The sequence below is a fragment of the Oncorhynchus nerka genome, linkage group LG24 (genome assembly GCF_034236695.1).
Source record: "Oncorhynchus nerka isolate Pitt River linkage group LG24, Oner_Uvic_2.0, whole genome shotgun sequence".
NCBI classification, from domain to species: domain Eukaryota; kingdom Metazoa; phylum Chordata; class Actinopteri; order Salmoniformes; family Salmonidae; genus Oncorhynchus; species Oncorhynchus nerka.
In genome coordinates this window covers 47,505,685-47,523,715 of record NC_088419.1, presented here as the reverse complement: position 1 = coordinate 47,523,715, position 18,031 = coordinate 47,505,685, and the positions used below count along the sequence as shown (strand labels likewise).

Below are 18,031 nucleotides of genomic sequence, written 5' to 3'. Positions count from 1 at the left end.
TGTTTTTCTGGCCACTCTTCTTTAAAGCCCAGCTCTGTGGAGTGTACGGCTTAAAGTGGTCCTATCGACAGATACTCCAATCTCCGCTGTGGAGCTTTGCAGCTCCTTCAGGGTTATCTTTGGTCTCTTTGTTGCCTATCTGATTAATGCCCTCCTTGCCTGGTCTATGAGTTTTGGTGGGTTGCCCTCTCTCAATCTGATACACGTCAAATCAGTTTTCTTGATCTTTTGATCTTGTGTGAAGATAATGTTCTATAAACTGATCTTTACAGGAAACCTACTAATCGTAACATTTAGTTGAGGGCTGATAGTGGTCATCCACTTCCCTTGAAAAAAAGTTTGCCCTACAGCCAATTCTATCGAATCAAAAGAATTTGTAAAAAAACAATCAGATTTCGAAAGAAATATGGCTGAGATGCAAAGAAAATTCAAGGAGAGGGGGTATAAAAATGGTCAGATTAATACTGGCATTGAGAAAATTCAAAACAAAACATAACCTTTTTCAAGGTCAGTCTCGCAAAAATAAGCATTCTTGCATTCTAACTACCCACTATTCAAAGTGCTCGGAACAAATTAAGGGAATCGTTCACAAACATTGGCACATTCTAAGATCCGATGATAGTATCGGTAATGTGTTTTCGGACCTTCCCTTGGTCGTATTCTCGCGGGGCAGAAACCTCAGTGATCAATTGGTAAACTCTGATTTACCACCCCAAGATATCGCTGCACAACATCTATTTGCACCCCTACTGGATGGAAACTACAAATGTAATGGCTGTGGTCAATGCAATGGCACTTATAAATGTAGATCCTTCAAACACCCCCAAACAGGGAAACAGACCCCAATCAAAGGTGTTATCACGTGCTCCACTAAGGCAGTTATTTATCTTATAACTTGACCTTCTGGTAAAAATGATGTGGGTAAAACAAAGAGCGAATTAAAAGTACGTATCTCGGAGCATCGTAACACCATTAGGTGCAAAAACTCGACTTACCCAGTTGCGGCCCACTTTTTGGAAGAAAAACCACTCGATTTCGTCTCTACGTTATATTGGCATCGAACATGTCATGCCTCCCTTAGAGAGGGGGTGACCTCGACAATTGATTGTTAAAACGAGAGGCTGCCTGGATCTTTAATTTAAGGACCCTTGCTCCCTTCGGTCTCAACGTAGACTTTGATCTGAAGCCATTCTTGTGATTTTGCTATTGTAAATGTTTGTAGGCTTATGTAGCCAAATTTGATCTATGATCATACGCTATCCATTTATGTTTTTTGTATGAGAATTAACCAATGATATCAGGCCACACCCAGCCATGATTACAGACACCTGTGTGTGTCTTTTGACACTATATAAATGAGTCATCCCACAGTGTTTATCATTATACCCTGATGAAGACAGCTTGTCTGTCGAAACATTGGACATAAATATTTTTGCATCTGAGCTCCTAGAGTGTGCGACTCTCTTTTATTTTTTAAGGGTGGCCCTCTCTTGGCAGGTTTGTTGTGGTGCCATATTCTTTCCATTTTTTAATAGGATCGATTTATTGGTGCTCCGTGGGATGTTCAAAGTTCTGATATTTTTTTTATAACCCAACCCTGATCTGTACTTCTCCACAACAACTTTGTCCCTGACCTGTTTAGAGAGCTCCTTGGTCTTCATGGTGCCACTTGCTTGTTGGTGCCCCTCGCTTAATGGTGTTGCAGATTCTGGGGCCTTTCATGTGACACTTAGATTGCACACAGGTGGACATTATTTAAATAATTATGTGAGTTGTGAAGGTAATTGGTTGCACCAGATCTTATTTAGGGGCTTCATAGCAAAAGGGGTGAATACATATACATACACCACTTTTAATTTGTTTCACCAATTTGGACTATTTTGTGTATGTCCATTACATGAAATGAAATTTAAATTACAGGTTGTAATGCAACAAAATATGAAAAATGCCAAGGGGGTGAATACTGACAGTAGTTTGACTCAGCTCGTCATTTAAATAAATACGGGCTACACAATTGAGTAAATTAAAATGTCTTTATTAAGAGGACTTTTCTGTATTTTGTTCTACCATTGAACCGTGTTTCTTTTGTACCTAGGGGACGCCTACGATGTGTGTGCCATATGCCTGGATGAGTACGAGGAGGGAGACAAGCTCCGGGTCCTGCCCTGCTCTCACGGTGAGGCTTGGCCTGCCATGCCCTCTACCCCCTCCTGACACACACACAACAACCTACTACCCTAAACCCATCGACTTGCCACCTGTGCTCCTCTACTGCAGTCCTCTAGATCAGTGTTTTCCAACTCTAGTCCTCAAGTACCCCCAAAAGTACACATTTTTGTTGTAGCCCCAGACAAGCACACCTAATTTAAATGAGTCAACTAATCACTAAGTCCTCAATGAGTTGAATCGGGTGTTTTTGTCCAGGGCTACAAAAAAAAATGTGTGCTGTTGGAAGACTAGAGTTGGGAAACACTGCTCTAGATACACAAAAGTATGTGAACACCCATTCAAATGAGTGGATTCAGCTATTTCATCCACACCCATTGCTGACAGGTGTATAAAATCAAGCACACAGCCATGCAATCTCCATAGACAAACATTGGCAGTAAAATGGCCTTACTGAAGAGCTCAGTGACTTTCAATGTGGCATCGTCATAGAATGCCACCTTTCTAACAAGTATGTTCTTCAAATTTCTGCCTTGCTAGAGCTGCCCCGGTCAACTGTAAGTGCTGTTATTGTGAAGTGGAAATGTCTCTAGGAGCAACAACGGCTCAGCCGCAAATGGTAGGCCACACAAGCTCACAGAACAGGACCGCCGAGTGCTGAAGCGCATAAAATTTGTCTGTCCTAAAGTTGCAACACTCACTACCAAGTTCCAAACTGCCTCTAGAAGCAACGTCTACACAAGAACTGTTCATCGGGAGCTTCATTAAATGGGTTTCCATGGCCGAGCAGCCACACACAAGCCTAAGATCACCATGCGCAATGCCAAGCTTCGGCTGGAGTGGTGTAAAGTTCACCGCAATTGGACTCTGGAGCTGTGGAAACGCGTTCTCTAGAGTGAGGAGCAGTGTTTTCTGGAGTGAGGAATCATGCTTCACCATCTGGCAGTCCAACAGACGAATCTGGGTTTGGCGGCTGCCAGGAGAACGCTACCTGCCCTAATGCATAGTGCCAACTATAAAGTTTTGTGGAGGAGGAATAATGGTCTTGGCCTGTTTTTCATGGTTTGGGCTAGGCCCATTAGTTCCAGTGAAGAGAAATCTTAACGCTACAGCATACTGTGCTTACTACTTGGTAGCAACAGTTTGGGTAAGGCCCTATCCTGTTTCAGCATGACAATCCCCATGTGCACAAAGCAAGGTCCATACAGAAATGTTTTGTCGATATTGTTGTGGAAGAACTTGACTGGCCTGCACAGAGCTCTGACCTCTACCCCATCGTACACCTTTGGGATTAATTGGAACGCCGACTTCGAGCCAGGCATAATCGCCCAACATCAGTGCCCAACCTCACTAATGTGCATGGCTAAATGGAAGCAAGTCCCCACAGCAATGTTTTCCAACATCTAGTGGAAATAGTGGAGGCAGCAAAGGGGGGACTAACTCCATATTAATGCCCATGATTTTGGAATGAGCAGGTGTCCACATACTTTTGGCAATGTAGTATAAAATGTCTCAGTGGGAGACAGCCTGAAGGGCTCTACTGCACCCTGTGCTGTTCCTTGAACCATGCCTGTCTGTATCATCCCAGAAAATCATCTATTTGGCACCAGCTCACTTTGCTGCATCTAATATGCAGCTGGCCTGACCGCCGTAGCTTCTGGACACTGTCAAGCTATACTAATACTGTATACAGTACTGGTAATGTAGAAGTTAAATAGACTAAATTTGTAAAGTGGCTGTTCCACTGGATGTCATAAGGTGAAAGCACCAATTTGTAAGTCGCTCTGGATAAGAGCGTCTGCTAAATGACTTAAATGTAAATGTAAATGCCATTTTCTTGTTGAAAATGTTTTAAAGCATTATTTCCTGAAATGTCCACAATCCCCTATTTGTAAACCTATTACGCTTAAATCCTAGTATTCTAATACATTAAGCTAGGTTTGCCTTTGAAATTCCCCATTACCCTGTCCAGGTGTTGTAGCCAAACCTAATCAAAATTGTCCACCCTTATATAGTCAGTAGATAACAAGCACACCCTTAGGATTACCTTGTGTATTGTACCTTTGATTTACAACCCTAGAAAAAACCTACATGCTGCCTATGATTGTGAGTGTCATGACCTTTTTCCCTGTCCTCTCCCTCCCTCCAGCTTACCACAACAAGTGTGTGGACCCCTGGCTGACCAAGACCAGGAAGACGTGTCCTGTGTGCAAGCAGAAGGTGGTCCCCTCTGCAGGCGACTCAGACTCCGATTCGGAGGAGGGCGACAGCGGGCCCGATGAGAACGAGGTGTCAGAGAGCACCCCGCTGCTGCGCTCCCTGGCCTCTACCAGCGGCCACTCTTTTGGCACCATGTCGGGCACCTCACGTTCCGAGCCCGATCAGGAGTCCTCTGAGTATGAAGACGACCACCTGGACACCAGCGACGACAGCGAGGTCACCGTGGAGACAGTGGTGCAGCTGCAGGAGCCTCGTCCTGACGACCACGACCCGGTCCGCGCCTGATTGGTTGGCCTGAGTTGACAGACAGCTGGCCGGTCCCCCGCCCCTCTCTCCCACTCACCCTATGGGGTTGCAGAGACTCACGCTGGTGGCGTGGTCAAGAGGATTTGTTTCATTTTTACATCTCTGTTGTCTCCCTCCAAGTTTAGAATGCAAATCACCTTAATTCTCCATTTGTTGTATTTTTAACCTGATTACTGAAGGGTGGGACAATGTGCAGATGGTGTCGTCATGTGTTTTGGGCTAAACGGCGTCGATTTCACAGGAATGTTGCCGTACAATAGACTGTATTTTACTCTGGTTTGTCAGTATGGGGTGGTTTTCTGCAGGGTTATACTCTATTCACTGTGAGAAAGGGCTCGATGCTCTCGTGTGCACGAGCATGCCTGACACCAACTGTGAAGGAATGCATTGAGTATATAAATAATGTATAGATCACCATAATTAACATCTTAAAACATTGATTATTTTGTAGCCTGTATATCTGTAGTCTGGGGAAGCAAAAAAATATGTTATATTGTATATATTTCTGCTGTATAGAAATATCTAAATCAAAGTACTATACAGCAGCCTTTTATAAAATCGATTGAACTGACCTTTTCCATGTGAATATATAAAAACGATTGGCCATGGGAACTGGGTTTTGACAATCGGTCTCTACCCTGAGATCCGGGAGCCAGTCGCTCATCTCAGAGTATGATTTTGATGCGACTGATATGTTACGTTGACCTGCACAGACAAAATTAAGCCAAACCGGTTATGCATTCAGCCAAAGGAAGATGTTTGCTGTGTGTTTGCCCAATGTTATGGGTAACCTCTCAGCAGTCGTGTAATACAAGCAGAGGGGGTGGGGAGAAACAGTTTTGTTCAGGTAGTACCCGCATCTACACTGCTACAAGCAGCCTGCTGTATACTTCATTTGGCTAATCTAGAGCCATCACATACCACTTCTTTGAAATGCATGATGCCATTGGTGGATAGGTCTTGCAACATGTATTTGGTTTCACGTCATATTGTACGTAGGACGTTCTACAAGTAAAAATAGTTTTTTAAATATGACTTGAACTGTTCTATGTTGAGTCCTGTTGCCTTTTTATTTGATGTCTTGTAAACATCTTATGCTCACACATGCCTGTATTCAATTTAATTCCACTTCAATAAAGACACTGTTTGTCAACAGAATGCTGAGGCCTTCCATCCATTTCAAGAGGTTTGTGATCAAGGCACAAAGCTACAGTGATTTAATGAAGTGTGTTCTTCATCGTCAAGAAGTTTTATGATGGATCAGATGGATCAATTTTAGAATAAGGCTGTAACGTAACAAAATGTGGGAAAAGTCGAGTCTGAATACTTTCCGAATGCACTTTATAGCCTAGTTGATTTTATTAAAACACATAGGGTGTTTCTATATATGGATAAATACAAGTTTTAAAATTTGGTTGGTCAAAAGAAGACTGCTCTTGGTCGACCAAGATCATTTTTTGTCAGGGTCAGCTCAAGTAGAAATGCAGGAAATGAACTTAAGATGCTCCAAAAACTTCTGAGGGAGAACCACCAGACCAGTCGCCAGTTGACACCCCACTTCTAAAAACCAAAGTTAAGCCACTGGTAATGATCATGCTTTTTAATCAGTTTCTTGATATGCCACACCTGTCAGGTGGCTGGATTATCTTGGCAATGGAAAAATGCTCATTAAAAGGGATGTAAACAAACTTGTACCAACAATTTGAGAAAAATATGTTTTTTGTGCATAAGGAACATTTCTTGGATCTTCTATTTCAGCGCATTAAACATGGGACCAACACTTCACATGTTGCGTTCATATTTCTGCTCAGTATAATTCAAATTGATTTTAGGGAAAGTTTAGCTTCCCCTAGATTTATGGACGCACCACCTATGCTTACATATTAAAAACATAGCCCCACATAACATCCATTTGCTATTCAAGTGCAGGCTCCGGATTACAGGTTTTTGTTTGTGGGCTATTCGAAAATAGTTCCACACATATTAGTAGGCTATATGTAACATAACAAATTAAATTAAGAATAGTCTAATAGGTGAGAATATTATCAAGTGCTTGTCAAATTGTGAATAAGAGACTGATGGAAGTGTGTGCAGACTTGGCAAGAAATAGAGCTGAGCTCATGCCTATCATGAGACTTTTTTCAAATCGTCATTCAAGGCACATCATGCAGCCTTAGAATGTATTAAAAATCTAAATTTATAGCCTAACATTTATATTACAATTTAAGTTGCATAAATTAAATTAAGCATATACAGTTGAAGTCGAAAGTTTACATACTTAGGTTGGAGTCATTAAAACTTGGTTTTCAACCACTCCACAAATTTCTTGTTAACAAACTACAGTTTTGGCAAGTAGGTTAGGACATCTACTTAGTAATTTTTCCAACAATTGTTTACAGACAGATTATTTCACTTATAATTCACTGTATCACAATTCCAGTGGGTCAGAAGTTTACATACACTAAGTTGACTGTGTCTTTAAAAAGCTTGGAAAATTCCAGAAAATGATGTCATGGCTTTGGAAGCTTCTGATAGGCTAATTGACATAATTTGAGTCAATTGGAGGTGTACCTGTGGAAGTATTTCAAGGCCTACCTTCAAACTCAGTGCCTCTTTGCTTGACATCATGGGAAAATTAAAAGAAATCAGCCAAGACGTCAGGGAAAAAAATGGTAGACCTCCACAAGTCCGGTTCATCCTTGGGTGCAATATCCAAACACCTGAAGGTACCACGTTCGTCTGTACAAACAATAGTACGCAAGTATAAACACCATGGGACCACGCAGCCGTCATACAGCTCAGGAAGGAGGCGTGTTCTGTCTCCTAGAGATGAACGTACTTTGGGGAGAAAAGTGCAAATCAATCCCAGAACAACAGCCAAGGACCTTGTGAAGATGCTGGAGGAAACAGGTAAAAAAAAGTATCTATATCCACAGTAAAACGAGTCCTGTATCAACATAACCTGAAAGGCTGCTCAGCAAGGAAGAAGCCACTGCTCCAAAACCTCCATTAAAAAAAGCCAGACTACGGTTTGCAACTGCACATGGGCACAAAGATCGTACTTTTTGGAGAAATGTCCTCTGGTCTGATGAAACAAAAATAGAACTGTTTGGCCATAATGACCATCGTTAAGTTTGGAGGAAAAAGGGGGGGGCTTGCAAGCCCAAAGAACACCATCCCAACCGTGAAGCACAGGGGTGGCAGCATCATGTTGTGGGGCTACTTTGCTGCAGGAGGGACTGGTGCACTTCACAAAATAGATGGCATTATGAGGAAGTAAAATTATGTGGATATATTGAAGCAACATCAAGACATCAGTCAGGAAGTTAAAGCTTGGTCGCAAATGGTCTTCCAAATGGACAATGACCCCAAGCATACTTCCAAAGTGGTAAAATGGCTTAAGGCCAAAAAAGTCAAGGTATTAGAGTGGCCATCATAAAGCCCTGACCTCAATCCTATAGAACATTTGTGGGCAGAGCAAAAAAAAAGCGTGTGCGGGCAAGGAGACCTGCACCAGCTCTTTTTTTCTTCACCTTTATTTAACTAGGCAAGTCAGTTAAGAACAAATTCTTATTTTCAATGACGGAGGAATGGGCCAGGAGGAACATCAGGTAAAATGGGCCAAAATTCACCCAACTTATTGTGGGAAGCTTGTGGAAGGCCACCCGAAATTAAATTTTCAACGCTGATACCGATTATTGGAGGACCAAAAAAACCCGATACCGATTAAATCGGACGATTTTTATATACATATATTTGTAATAATGACAATTACAAATACCTTCATTTCTTTGTTCGACATGGGATTTTTATGCATCTGTAAAACGTAATATGCAAGAAATGGCAGTGGAAACACCTATGTGCAAATATTGATATAAAAACCATCATATCGAAGTAAACTTGGGAGTCACACGATTATATGGTGTGTGCTACTCCCACTATGCCTCAGGAAACCATGCAGTTTATTAGTCTACAGATTAAATAAATTATGAACATCACAGGATGGTGAAAGTGCACGATGATCTTAACACTCCTTTCCAATAAATATCGATGGTCTGATTTGACTGCCGTTTGACAAATACAAATATTCTCGTTTATCCAATCTCATGTAGACCAGCCCACCCGCACAGTATTTGTGAGCTGTTGGCTAGTGTACATGCCAAGACCAGAGTACGCATATTTGCTATTCAACCCAACAGTTTGTGACAAAACTAATGGCAGTTAAAAATGCGATGGAAACACTGAACTTCAGATTTTTATTCGGTACATGAAAACATATGCGAAAAAGTACATTGTCTGCACTACATCACACTAATTTTTAGTCAGTTTGGGGTTAACTCTACTGGTGGGAAAATGTGCATTAATTCTTTATATAGATTTGAATATTCACAAAATCTGTCACCAATAGGATGTAAACATGGCTATAGTTAAGACTTCATAACTGTGCATTGAAATAGCGTAGGAACTGTCCACACTTAGGGAGGCCTGTGGCTACTTGGAGACACCAGTCAGTGTTTTCATTGAAACCCTTGTACTTTTGTTAATCTGTTGCACCTACCCCACATTTACATAAGACTTCCTGGAAAATGAACGTATCCATAGTATTTTCTAATATTATATACAAATGCGGTGAAAAGTATAGTAAACGTAACAGTAATGTAACAAATCAACAGTAATGTTTGGATTCAGTCTCGTGTCAGGCGAATTGTGTACGCTCACCTTTGGTCTAATAATTTATCTCCAAACTGTTTCCTTTCTCATGCTACCAGGGTTATGCATATGCTCTTCATATTTCTGTAAAACTAGATGGGTCTGTCAGATTACATTTTTGCCCCCCCCCCCCAAAAAAAAAAATGATAGCTGCCAATATGCTGTTTTAGTCAGGAAATAGTTTTCAGCAATGAATTCTCATAAATTGCCATCCAAAATAGAAATCTTCCAATAAACCATGCTTAATGTTGATTTCATACATTGTGACAAGATAATGTCAACAAGCATTCAGATAAACATGAGATTCCCTTCCACCCCCCCATCCCATTTACTAAATACAGGGTGGAATTGTCAGCCAGTTGATATGGGCTTTCAATCAGCCGGGCTCTAATAAACATTTTAAATTTAAACCTATGCATATAGGCCAATTCCCCAAAGTGTAAAGTGTTAATGGAACGCTGTGAAGCCAATAAAAATCACTTGGCTTTAAGAAAATGTTCCCACTTCACGGAAATCTCATTCGCGGTCAACGCTGCCTGTTGGCTATCAGAAATTGCCTTCAGAAGCTGCGTTGTCGACAATTGAATCCAAACCAATTTAATTGTTGCTTCCCCAATTTTCATACGAAAGGTCAGGCCTAAGCTAATGTTTCAGACCATGTTTTTGAACTATTTCAGAGCTAGCACACTGTATTCAACTAATTACAAAGCCCTGTATTAGGCCATCAGGTGAGCTAGTTAAAGGCTACAGCAACATTGAAACATCTGGGTGTCCCACAGGTTTGAAAAACACTGATCTAGCCAATAAATACCCACTGTCAAGGAAATGCACATTTTGGTATGTTTACCATCAGGCCCTGTGGGGGTTCCCAGGCCTAATTCTGCCACACTAACTTGGCCAACATCCACATACCTTTCTACAAAAGGAACATCTCCATGTTTACCTGCTTACATACCTTTAAAGACTAACCAAGAGCATCCCAGTTTAACTATTCATCTCCAGGCCAGGGTAATAGGAACCTCCAGACCAATTCCAGTTTAATAAGAAAAAAATGTAACTGCTGCTCTGGCTCAAACACTTTCCTCCAAAAGATAAAACATTTAAACTTGAGAAGCAAGAATGTACATACAATCAATCTGGTTGGAATAAATTTATTTGATCGGTCTGTAAACAAGGTGATAAATCAATTTATGGCATTTATTGGTTTATGCATATGAAATCCAATGTGTTAGACTATCCCAGGTGTAAGAAAGGTGTAGGGGGAAGAAATGAAAAAAAAAAAAAAAAAAAAAATCAGCAAATAAGATTTTAATTAGTAACACATGCCACAAGGCCTCAACATTGGAGCAGATGCTAAAACACCCCTAAAAAGCGCCGATGAAATGACCCCTTACTGGGCAGCAGTTAAAATCCACCACACAATAGCAACAGATCTCTACATTATGGCACAGGAGACCCATGTTTTGTACTTTAAGTTTCCACAAGACAACCAAAGTGTTCTTATTCCAACCAATCCCATCTCCCATTAAATTGAGTGTCATTTCTAGTGTAAATTATTTTCAATTTGAGATTACATTAAGTACCGAGCCTCACAGTTTGATACCACATCTTAGTTGATGACTAGAGAACAAGGCAATTTAATCCACAGTTGTTTCTTCACACAGCATGGGTTTTCAAATGCAGTAATTCATTTCTTAAAAAAAAAAAAAAAAAAAGCAAAAAGGTTGACAAATGAGGAAATAGATTTCCTCCAAATTACTACCCCTCCCCGCAGCTTTATCTGGTGTCATGTGATAGTGTGGTTTTATGTTAGTGTTGTTTTGCCTTCAGCAGAAAGAGGCTAGCAGTCGTCCTTCACAATGATAGAGCTAGAGCAACTGTATAAATACCCAAGCTGCAACAAAAGTTGGTCCTATGAAAAATTCAAACTGGACACACTCCAGATCGTTATGCTGGGATATCTACTGTCCAAAATGGCAGCCTTAAAAATAAAATAAATATTACAGGAGCTGGCAAACAATATTTTAAGTGCCTGAGCCATTGCAACGATGGAATGTCCATGGGGTTCATGTAGTCAGAAAGGTCATGAAGAGGGCATGGGAGGAGATTCTACCTGCGTCAACACTGTTTTGCCATTTGATTCAATCAATACCAAAATGGATTGCCCCCCCCCCCCCCTTAAAAACCCATATGGGAGAGGGGGCTACAGAGGACTTTAAGGTGTAGTGGTTGGAGGAATATGCCTCCTGAGTACTGATGGAGTGTCACCTACTATGAACAAACAGGATGGGAAAGAGGGAGGGAAGGATGAACAGACATTTGGCAGGAGTTACAGGGCACGCGGGGCAGACGGAACAGTATTTCAGTAGGCTCAAAGATATGCATGCAGTTTCCCCTTCCAGACATGCTCTAGAAAAGGAAGACAATATGAGCTTGATTACTGCTCAAGTGCTCCAAAGGCATCGGCTGCTCAAGGGTCTGACCTACCGGGCACCATCATATGAAATCTCAGTTTAATTTAGGTTTCCTTTACTTTAGGGTTTTCACTGAGCATTGGCTAGAATGGTGCAGGTCTTTATAAGTACAGATTTGTCACAATGTCCTGTTAACAACATGCTCATCTTTAACTATGGTGCAACAGTAGTTCTAGAATGGGATAGAGTACACAGTGTGAATGCATAAAGATGACTGGAAAAGGACAAGAGAAAAGGGGATAAATAAAAAAAAAAGGGAGCAAAAAAATGGGAGGGGGCAGAGGAGAGAAAAAAATAAGCAACTACCAACTAGAACTGGAAGTGCTGAAACGCAAGAGGGTGGTAAGGGTGAGCTGCTAGGAGGCTGGGCAGAGGCTGCTTTAGTATCCAGACTTCCTCAGGTAGTCAGCCATTGTATACGCTTTCTTGTTGAGCTGCCCTCCATGGACACCTTCCTTTCCCATGACTAAAACCAATGCTGGAGTACACAAGAAAAAAAAAAGAACAGAAATGAACAGACATGATGGTGGGGGGATAAGAAACTACTTATCCCCACTAAAGGTGGGGCTACATTGTTGACTGCAGGGTCTTAAACATGTGGCCCTGCACTGCCACTAACACTGCCAGGGCTCATTTTAAATAGGACTGCTTGAAAGGAAAATGTTAACAGCAATCTTTGCTTTAACATTTATATTTTGTGTTTTTTCTTTACTTCTCTCCTCTTCCTCAACTACTACACTTGGGCTAAGTCAAGACAAAACTAGAACCCTGAATCCCTTAAGTATTTTGCCATTGAGTATGCCTTCTTATTCAATCCGCCTCCATGGACCCCTTCTTTGCCCAATACAAGAACCAAGACTGAAAGAAAAGAGAGAAGGGAAATTGAGAAAATGTGAAGTTAGATCATTTAATATTAAAGAAATTGTCAAATCGAAACAAGGTGGTGGACAGGGCTGGTTAGTATGAAGGAAGACATAGGAAGCTCACCAGAGGTCCCATCCATGGCCAAAACACAAGCATTCATTTTCTTATTATGGCTGCTGCCCTTGGACTGGAAGAAAACATGCAAAGCGCTCACTAAAATTATGCAATAGTGGTGACCATTCAAGCCCATTAGCCTAGAGTATAAAACACATCTAGCCTACTCTTCTGAACTAAGGAATGTCTGAATCATCCGCTTATGTTAACAAAGTACATAAATGGCTTTTTTTACCCAGACAGAAGCTATGACAATAACAGCACAAATTGCTCCATTCTAAACTTGTGTAAAAGGTGGCAATGACAAGTTCTGTAAATCAGAAACAAAACTCTGGCCTAACCCTATCCTTTACTTTATCCACTACTTAGCTATGAGTCTGCATGGCATGCCAGCAGCAGGGAGGAATAGGAAAGTGAATGCTTCTACTCATTACCACCAACACAGTACACATGCAGTCAGCATGCTTGTAGTACCTCTCCTCAATACATATGAACAGCAGCAAAATCCTTGAGTGCCACTATCAGAGTGGAAATGCCTAAATTGACAGGGACTAGGGTTAACATGTGATGGAGAGTAACCTGAACTTGACACTTAAGCATTGATGTGAGGGGAAAAGGGCATCAATTACAGAGGGATAGGGAATACGCATGCAAATTAAGGTTGATTCCATCAGGAAGAAGACCAGAAGAATGAACCCAGAAAAGGTTGCCCAGCTTGCCCTGTGACCGAAACATACACAGAAGGGAGGTTGTGTATTGCAACTAGGAGTGTCATGGACTTAAAGCTGCTAGGGACATAGAATAGGGAGCATAAAGGCAAAATGAACATTGGCAAAACTCACAGGCATCTTGTTTTTCGAATGGCAGGGCATCTCCCCTTCAATTGGGTGGCCCATCAAGACTTGTGGCTCATTTGACTAGCTAGCAGTTGATCAAATATTGTCCCCGAATCAGATCTGATGCAAAACTGACCTATTCTTTAAATCAAATGGTATTTGATTGGCTTTCTTTATCTGAAAAATACCTGAAATTGAACTTAAGTCCATTATACTGCATAAACTCCCCTTTCCCATACATAATAGCTCTGTGCTTAAAAGGGAAATTCCACTCAAACCATATTCTGGTTCATGTTTCATTAGTCCACCGTTTGAGATGTCAACAATCAAGTTTAAGCTACAAAACGTTTAAAATACAGAAAGCATCATTACGCAGTTTCAAAGTTCTCCATCTTATACTTGATTGCTGACATTCAAAACATTCAGGACCGTATGAACAGTGGACTAATGAAACAAATACCAAAAGGCGTTTGAGTGTAAATTTCCTTAAACAACATAACTACAACATATCAATTAGGTTACAAGTAAACTTTCCAATTGTATTATATCCCTTTCTACTATTTTAAAACCCATCTAGGGCCTGATGCTACAATTTAGTGTAAGCTAAAGCATGGTAGTGCAATGCATTTGTTGACTTTATGTGACAGACTGAATTGCATCTATCCCTTAACTACATTATATATTGAGGTGGTGAATACCAGAATATTGTACATGCACAGCAAACTATAATTACAACCAAACCTATGAACTACATAGAGCCTTAAATGTTTGAGGAGTGAAGAAATGGGACAGGCATTACCTTTGCCGGCTTTGCCTATGGAAACGTTGTATGTGGGCTCTCCTCCTTGACTCTTTGTCCTGATGTCCATTGTCCAGTCCCCATCAGAGTGGAGGCTGTCTCTGATGACAGAGAACTTCTTTTGGCCTAGGATCAGCCCGCCGCAGAAGAAAGCTTCTCGGTCCTTTCCTACTATGACGTCGATTTCGTCAACCTATGGATGAGCATTGATGGACAAATGTCAACCATGTAAAGTTAGAAAGTTATGCAATTTCATATGCATAAAAACATTGTCTTTACACTACAATAAGACAAGAGCATGTGTGACAACTTGTTTATTCTCTCCAATACTCTACAATGTCTAAAACGGCAAGAATCAAAGTTGGGTGAAAATTAGCAAAGCTTCAGAGGGAGCATTATTTTGTTAAATTAAAAAATTTCAACAAAATGGCAGTCAAAAGCAGGCAGAATTTAGGAAAAAAGGTGACTTTTGGAATCACTGTTGGGAGAACTTGGCAATTTAAGAAGTATTGGAGTTCACATTTGTCCTAACAGGCAGAAAGGAACATGCTGAAAAATAGTTTAGAGTACTGTGTGATAGAGATTAATACTGTAACCATCTCAGCTCTCATATGCCAGTGTCCATATTTGACTCTAGACCATTGAATGTACCATTTAAGTCATGTGTCCAGTGAACAATCCAATACAGTTTAGTTTTATTTCTCTGCCATACATATCAGGCATTGCTTGGCTGTCATGGTCAGCAACTGATGCCTGGCTAGTCAGATTTAGTATGGTTTGCCCATACAATTATTCAATGAAAGCAGACTGGTTTATTCTCAGGTTCCAAATAAAAATGACAGCACATAAAGGCTTCGCCCTCATAGAATTGCACAATTATACAACAGTCCCTTCCTTTTCAGAAAAAAATGAAGGGAATTCAGCGTATTCAATGCGGCCATCTAGAAAGCAAAGTAGCTAGCCAGCTATGCCATAACGCCTTGGCAAAGCTAGAAGCTGGCCTCCTCGTGAAAGTCTCTAGAACACTAACGTGAGAGGCTAGTAATTCACCAAGGCAACACAGCAGGGCAACTGATTTGACAGCTTGTCTACAACCTGTAACATTTGAACATAAAACTAGCAGAGTAACTGCTCAATTATTTATGTCACAGCTATGAGAATGTGCCCAGACTTGGGTACAAAACATCTAATGGTTTAACCATAGCCAAAGGAATCGGACTGAAAAATGCCCTCCAATATCCGCAAGGCAATTATGATACAGGAATCGCAATTTCATTAGATTATGGGGAATATCCTGTCGCAGTTCCACACTAGAAAGATAGCTAGTTAAAATGTGCATGTTTATTAACCCGCTAACATGTAGCAAACTATCGAATAATTGTTCTGCACGCGCGTGAATTGACATATTAAACTCTTTTTGACAACACAAGCAACTTCAAATAGTTGCTTTACATGCATGCTTGCTAGCTAACAAAATGGAGGGCCCACAAATGACCGGACTGATGCAATATGTAAAATAAACCTGCAGGCCAATTGGATTGTATACTATTGTACAACCAATTTGCCTCGAGCTGGTGCATCCAATTTAGGTTACAATCCGATCAAATTGCCTAGACAGGAAGGCAAAAAATAATAAATGCAGAGTAGAGGCGCCATCTTGGGAAATCAAAAGGGGCGAGAGCGAGGGCCTGATTCACAAATGCATCTGAATACCGCTGAGTGTACAAAGCAAATTGTGCATGTAACATATGCATGCAGCGTAATGAGCCAACAATTTTGCTTAATAACTTTCGAATCTGAGTGGCAGGCCTGATTTATGACATTTTTCGCTCCCGGCACTCCTTCTCCCAAAGCCCGCATTGCCGGCTAGACATAACAGTAAACGCTACAAGACGGGAAACCGGTCTCCATTTAACTTTCCCATATCCCATATGGGGTATCAAATTGCTGAAAGCACGGTTGTGTTTCAGGTTCTAGTTCATAGTTAACACACTAGCCAGGCTAACTAAACATGTTAGCTAGCGGATTGCCGCCTACACTTTCATGTCGAACAGTCAATGTTTAACTCAAAAGGAAAGCTTTAGACCTTAGCTATATTGAAAACACCATGACATTTTGAATGTAGTTGTGGTTCTGAGCCTAAGCACTTATATTTCAAATAAAAACGTGCAACAGTCTCTGTACAAGAAAACACCGGATACCATGTGTGCTAGCTTAGCCAACATTCAATGCCTGGCTCGAGCCTAACATTACCTTATCATTCCATCTAGGGCTTCCCCATTAAGCAAGGCCTTTTTCCCATATTAAATGAACAGACAGCATAAAATGGCGGCATTTCCCTTTGTTTGTAGATAATCAAATAATTACAGACCTATGTCCTTACCGTTATGTTAACAAATGTACCACCGGGAAACGATGCCCAGACATACTTAGCGTCCGTGTACCCAACAATGGCGGAGTCCTGGCAGCTGCCATCGGCCATCAGGTTATCCACGTAGCTTTGCCAGGACATACTTGCGTATTAGTTCAAATATGGAAAAATCGTAAAAATATATATTTGACGGGTACTCTCGCACAACACTGAGGTTTCTGTAATCTATATTTTCGGTGATTCTGGGACCTCCGACAATTCCCCAGTTCCGTCACGACCCCGCTTTCTTCTGGGTTTGGGCAGCGAAGAGGACCCACTGCATTCCGGTAGCGCCTGGGTGTAGTCCTTAAATAAATCACTCCGCGCAGTCGTAGTTAGGTTGAACTTCATAGCAAATCGTTGGTTGTCGCGGATGAATAAAATGGGTGTTACAGATCCAAAGAATGATTTGGACCGTGTCTATTTTACTAACTTGTCAATATGCCGCTAACTACTATCGTTTGATATCTTCTGTGATATTTTGCGCAAGCAGTATGTTTCCGAATCAATTAATGGTAGACTTAATTGGACATATGACGTGTGCATACGTAGTCCCTATTTTCCCGCCACGATGCCCTTTTACCGGTATGAATCAAAGTTACAAAGTATGAGTCTTGGGAAGTTGTTGATATCATCATCGCTCACCATCAGAAGATTCTAGTGCGATAATTTGTTAGAACTCTATGTCTTGAAAGCATGCGAGAGTTACATTTAATTTTTGTGTTAGATTATATTCCTTCAGTTTAGAATGTTACTTGTTTTACAACAAACAAGTCAAAGATCTTAATGACAGTTAAGAGAAACAAATCTAGCCCATTTAGCACAATTTTGAATTTAAAATGTCAGTTTCGGGTTAGTTGGTTCTTCATATAAGCCTCCCCGTGTACCCCGCACATTATTAGAAAATAGAGGTTGCCATATTATCTGATGTTTAATGCATGTGATTAAACTAGCCAGTTCTTGTGGCAGTCCAGGCCAGTGTGAGACCTAATCACAAGAAATTTAGTATACAGAATAAATACACATCTTGGTTACTTATTAACTCACTCAAGGTGTAGCAGGAGTAGATATCTATTTATTTTGTTAATGGCCATATGCGTGGAACAACATGATACTTTTGATTGTCTGCCTA

The 18,031-nt window shown here is 40.9% G+C and overlaps 2 protein-coding genes across 4 annotated transcripts in view; one reads left to right on the top strand and one right to left on the bottom strand.

Moving 5' to 3' along the window:
* Positions 1 to 4,766, top strand: part of LOC115108055 (E3 ubiquitin-protein ligase RNF13) — an 86,552-nt gene extending 81,786 nt beyond the window's left edge. For both annotated transcript variants that reach the window (XM_029631973.2, XM_029631972.2), the window contains exons 9-10: positions 2,096 to 2,176; positions 4,316 to 4,766. In XM_029631973.2, coding sequence (XP_029487833.1) covers positions 2,096 to 2,176; positions 4,316 to 4,671 — 437 coding nt within the window. In that variant the 3' untranslated portion in view covers positions 4,672 to 4,766. The remainder of the gene's footprint in view (positions 1 to 2,095; positions 2,177 to 4,315) is intronic.
* A 5,771-nt stretch (positions 4,767 to 10,537) lies between these two features.
* On the bottom strand, positions 10,538 to 17,196 carry LOC115108054 (profilin-2-like). Of its 2 annotated transcripts, none has more exons than XM_029631970.2 (3): positions 16,873 to 17,192; positions 14,490 to 14,682; positions 10,538 to 12,354 (listed from the first exon to the last, which is right to left on the bottom strand). In XM_029631970.2, exons 1-3 carry the CDS (start codon positions 16,999 to 17,001, stop codon positions 12,257 to 12,259), a joined length of 420 nt encoding a protein of 139 aa, XP_029487830.1. In that variant the 5' UTR covers positions 17,002 to 17,192; the 3' UTR covers positions 10,538 to 12,256. The 2 variants fall into 2 exon arrangements, with proteins under 2 accessions (XP_029487830.1, XP_029487831.1); XM_029631971.2 differs by lacking the exon at positions 10,538 to 12,354 and adding an exon at positions 12,361 to 12,734 and having other exon boundaries at positions 16,873 to 17,196.
* Between the last annotated feature and the right edge of the window lie 835 nt (positions 17,197 to 18,031).

Bases quoted from the DNA above. Each gene is read 5' to 3' on its own strand.
- LOC115108054 (XM_029631971.2), bottom strand. From the start codon at position 17,001: ATGTCCTGGCAAAGCTACGTGGATAACCTGATGGCCGATGGCAGCTGC. The intron at 14,683-16,872 runs GTAAGGACATAG...GCTCATCCATAG, and splicing joins GTACATTTGTTAACATAACG to GTTGACGAAATCGACGTCAT. The intron at 12,735-14,489 runs GTAATGCCTGTC...CTTTTCTTTCAG, and splicing joins CATAGGCAAAGCCGGCAAAG to TCTTGGTTCTTGTATTGGGC.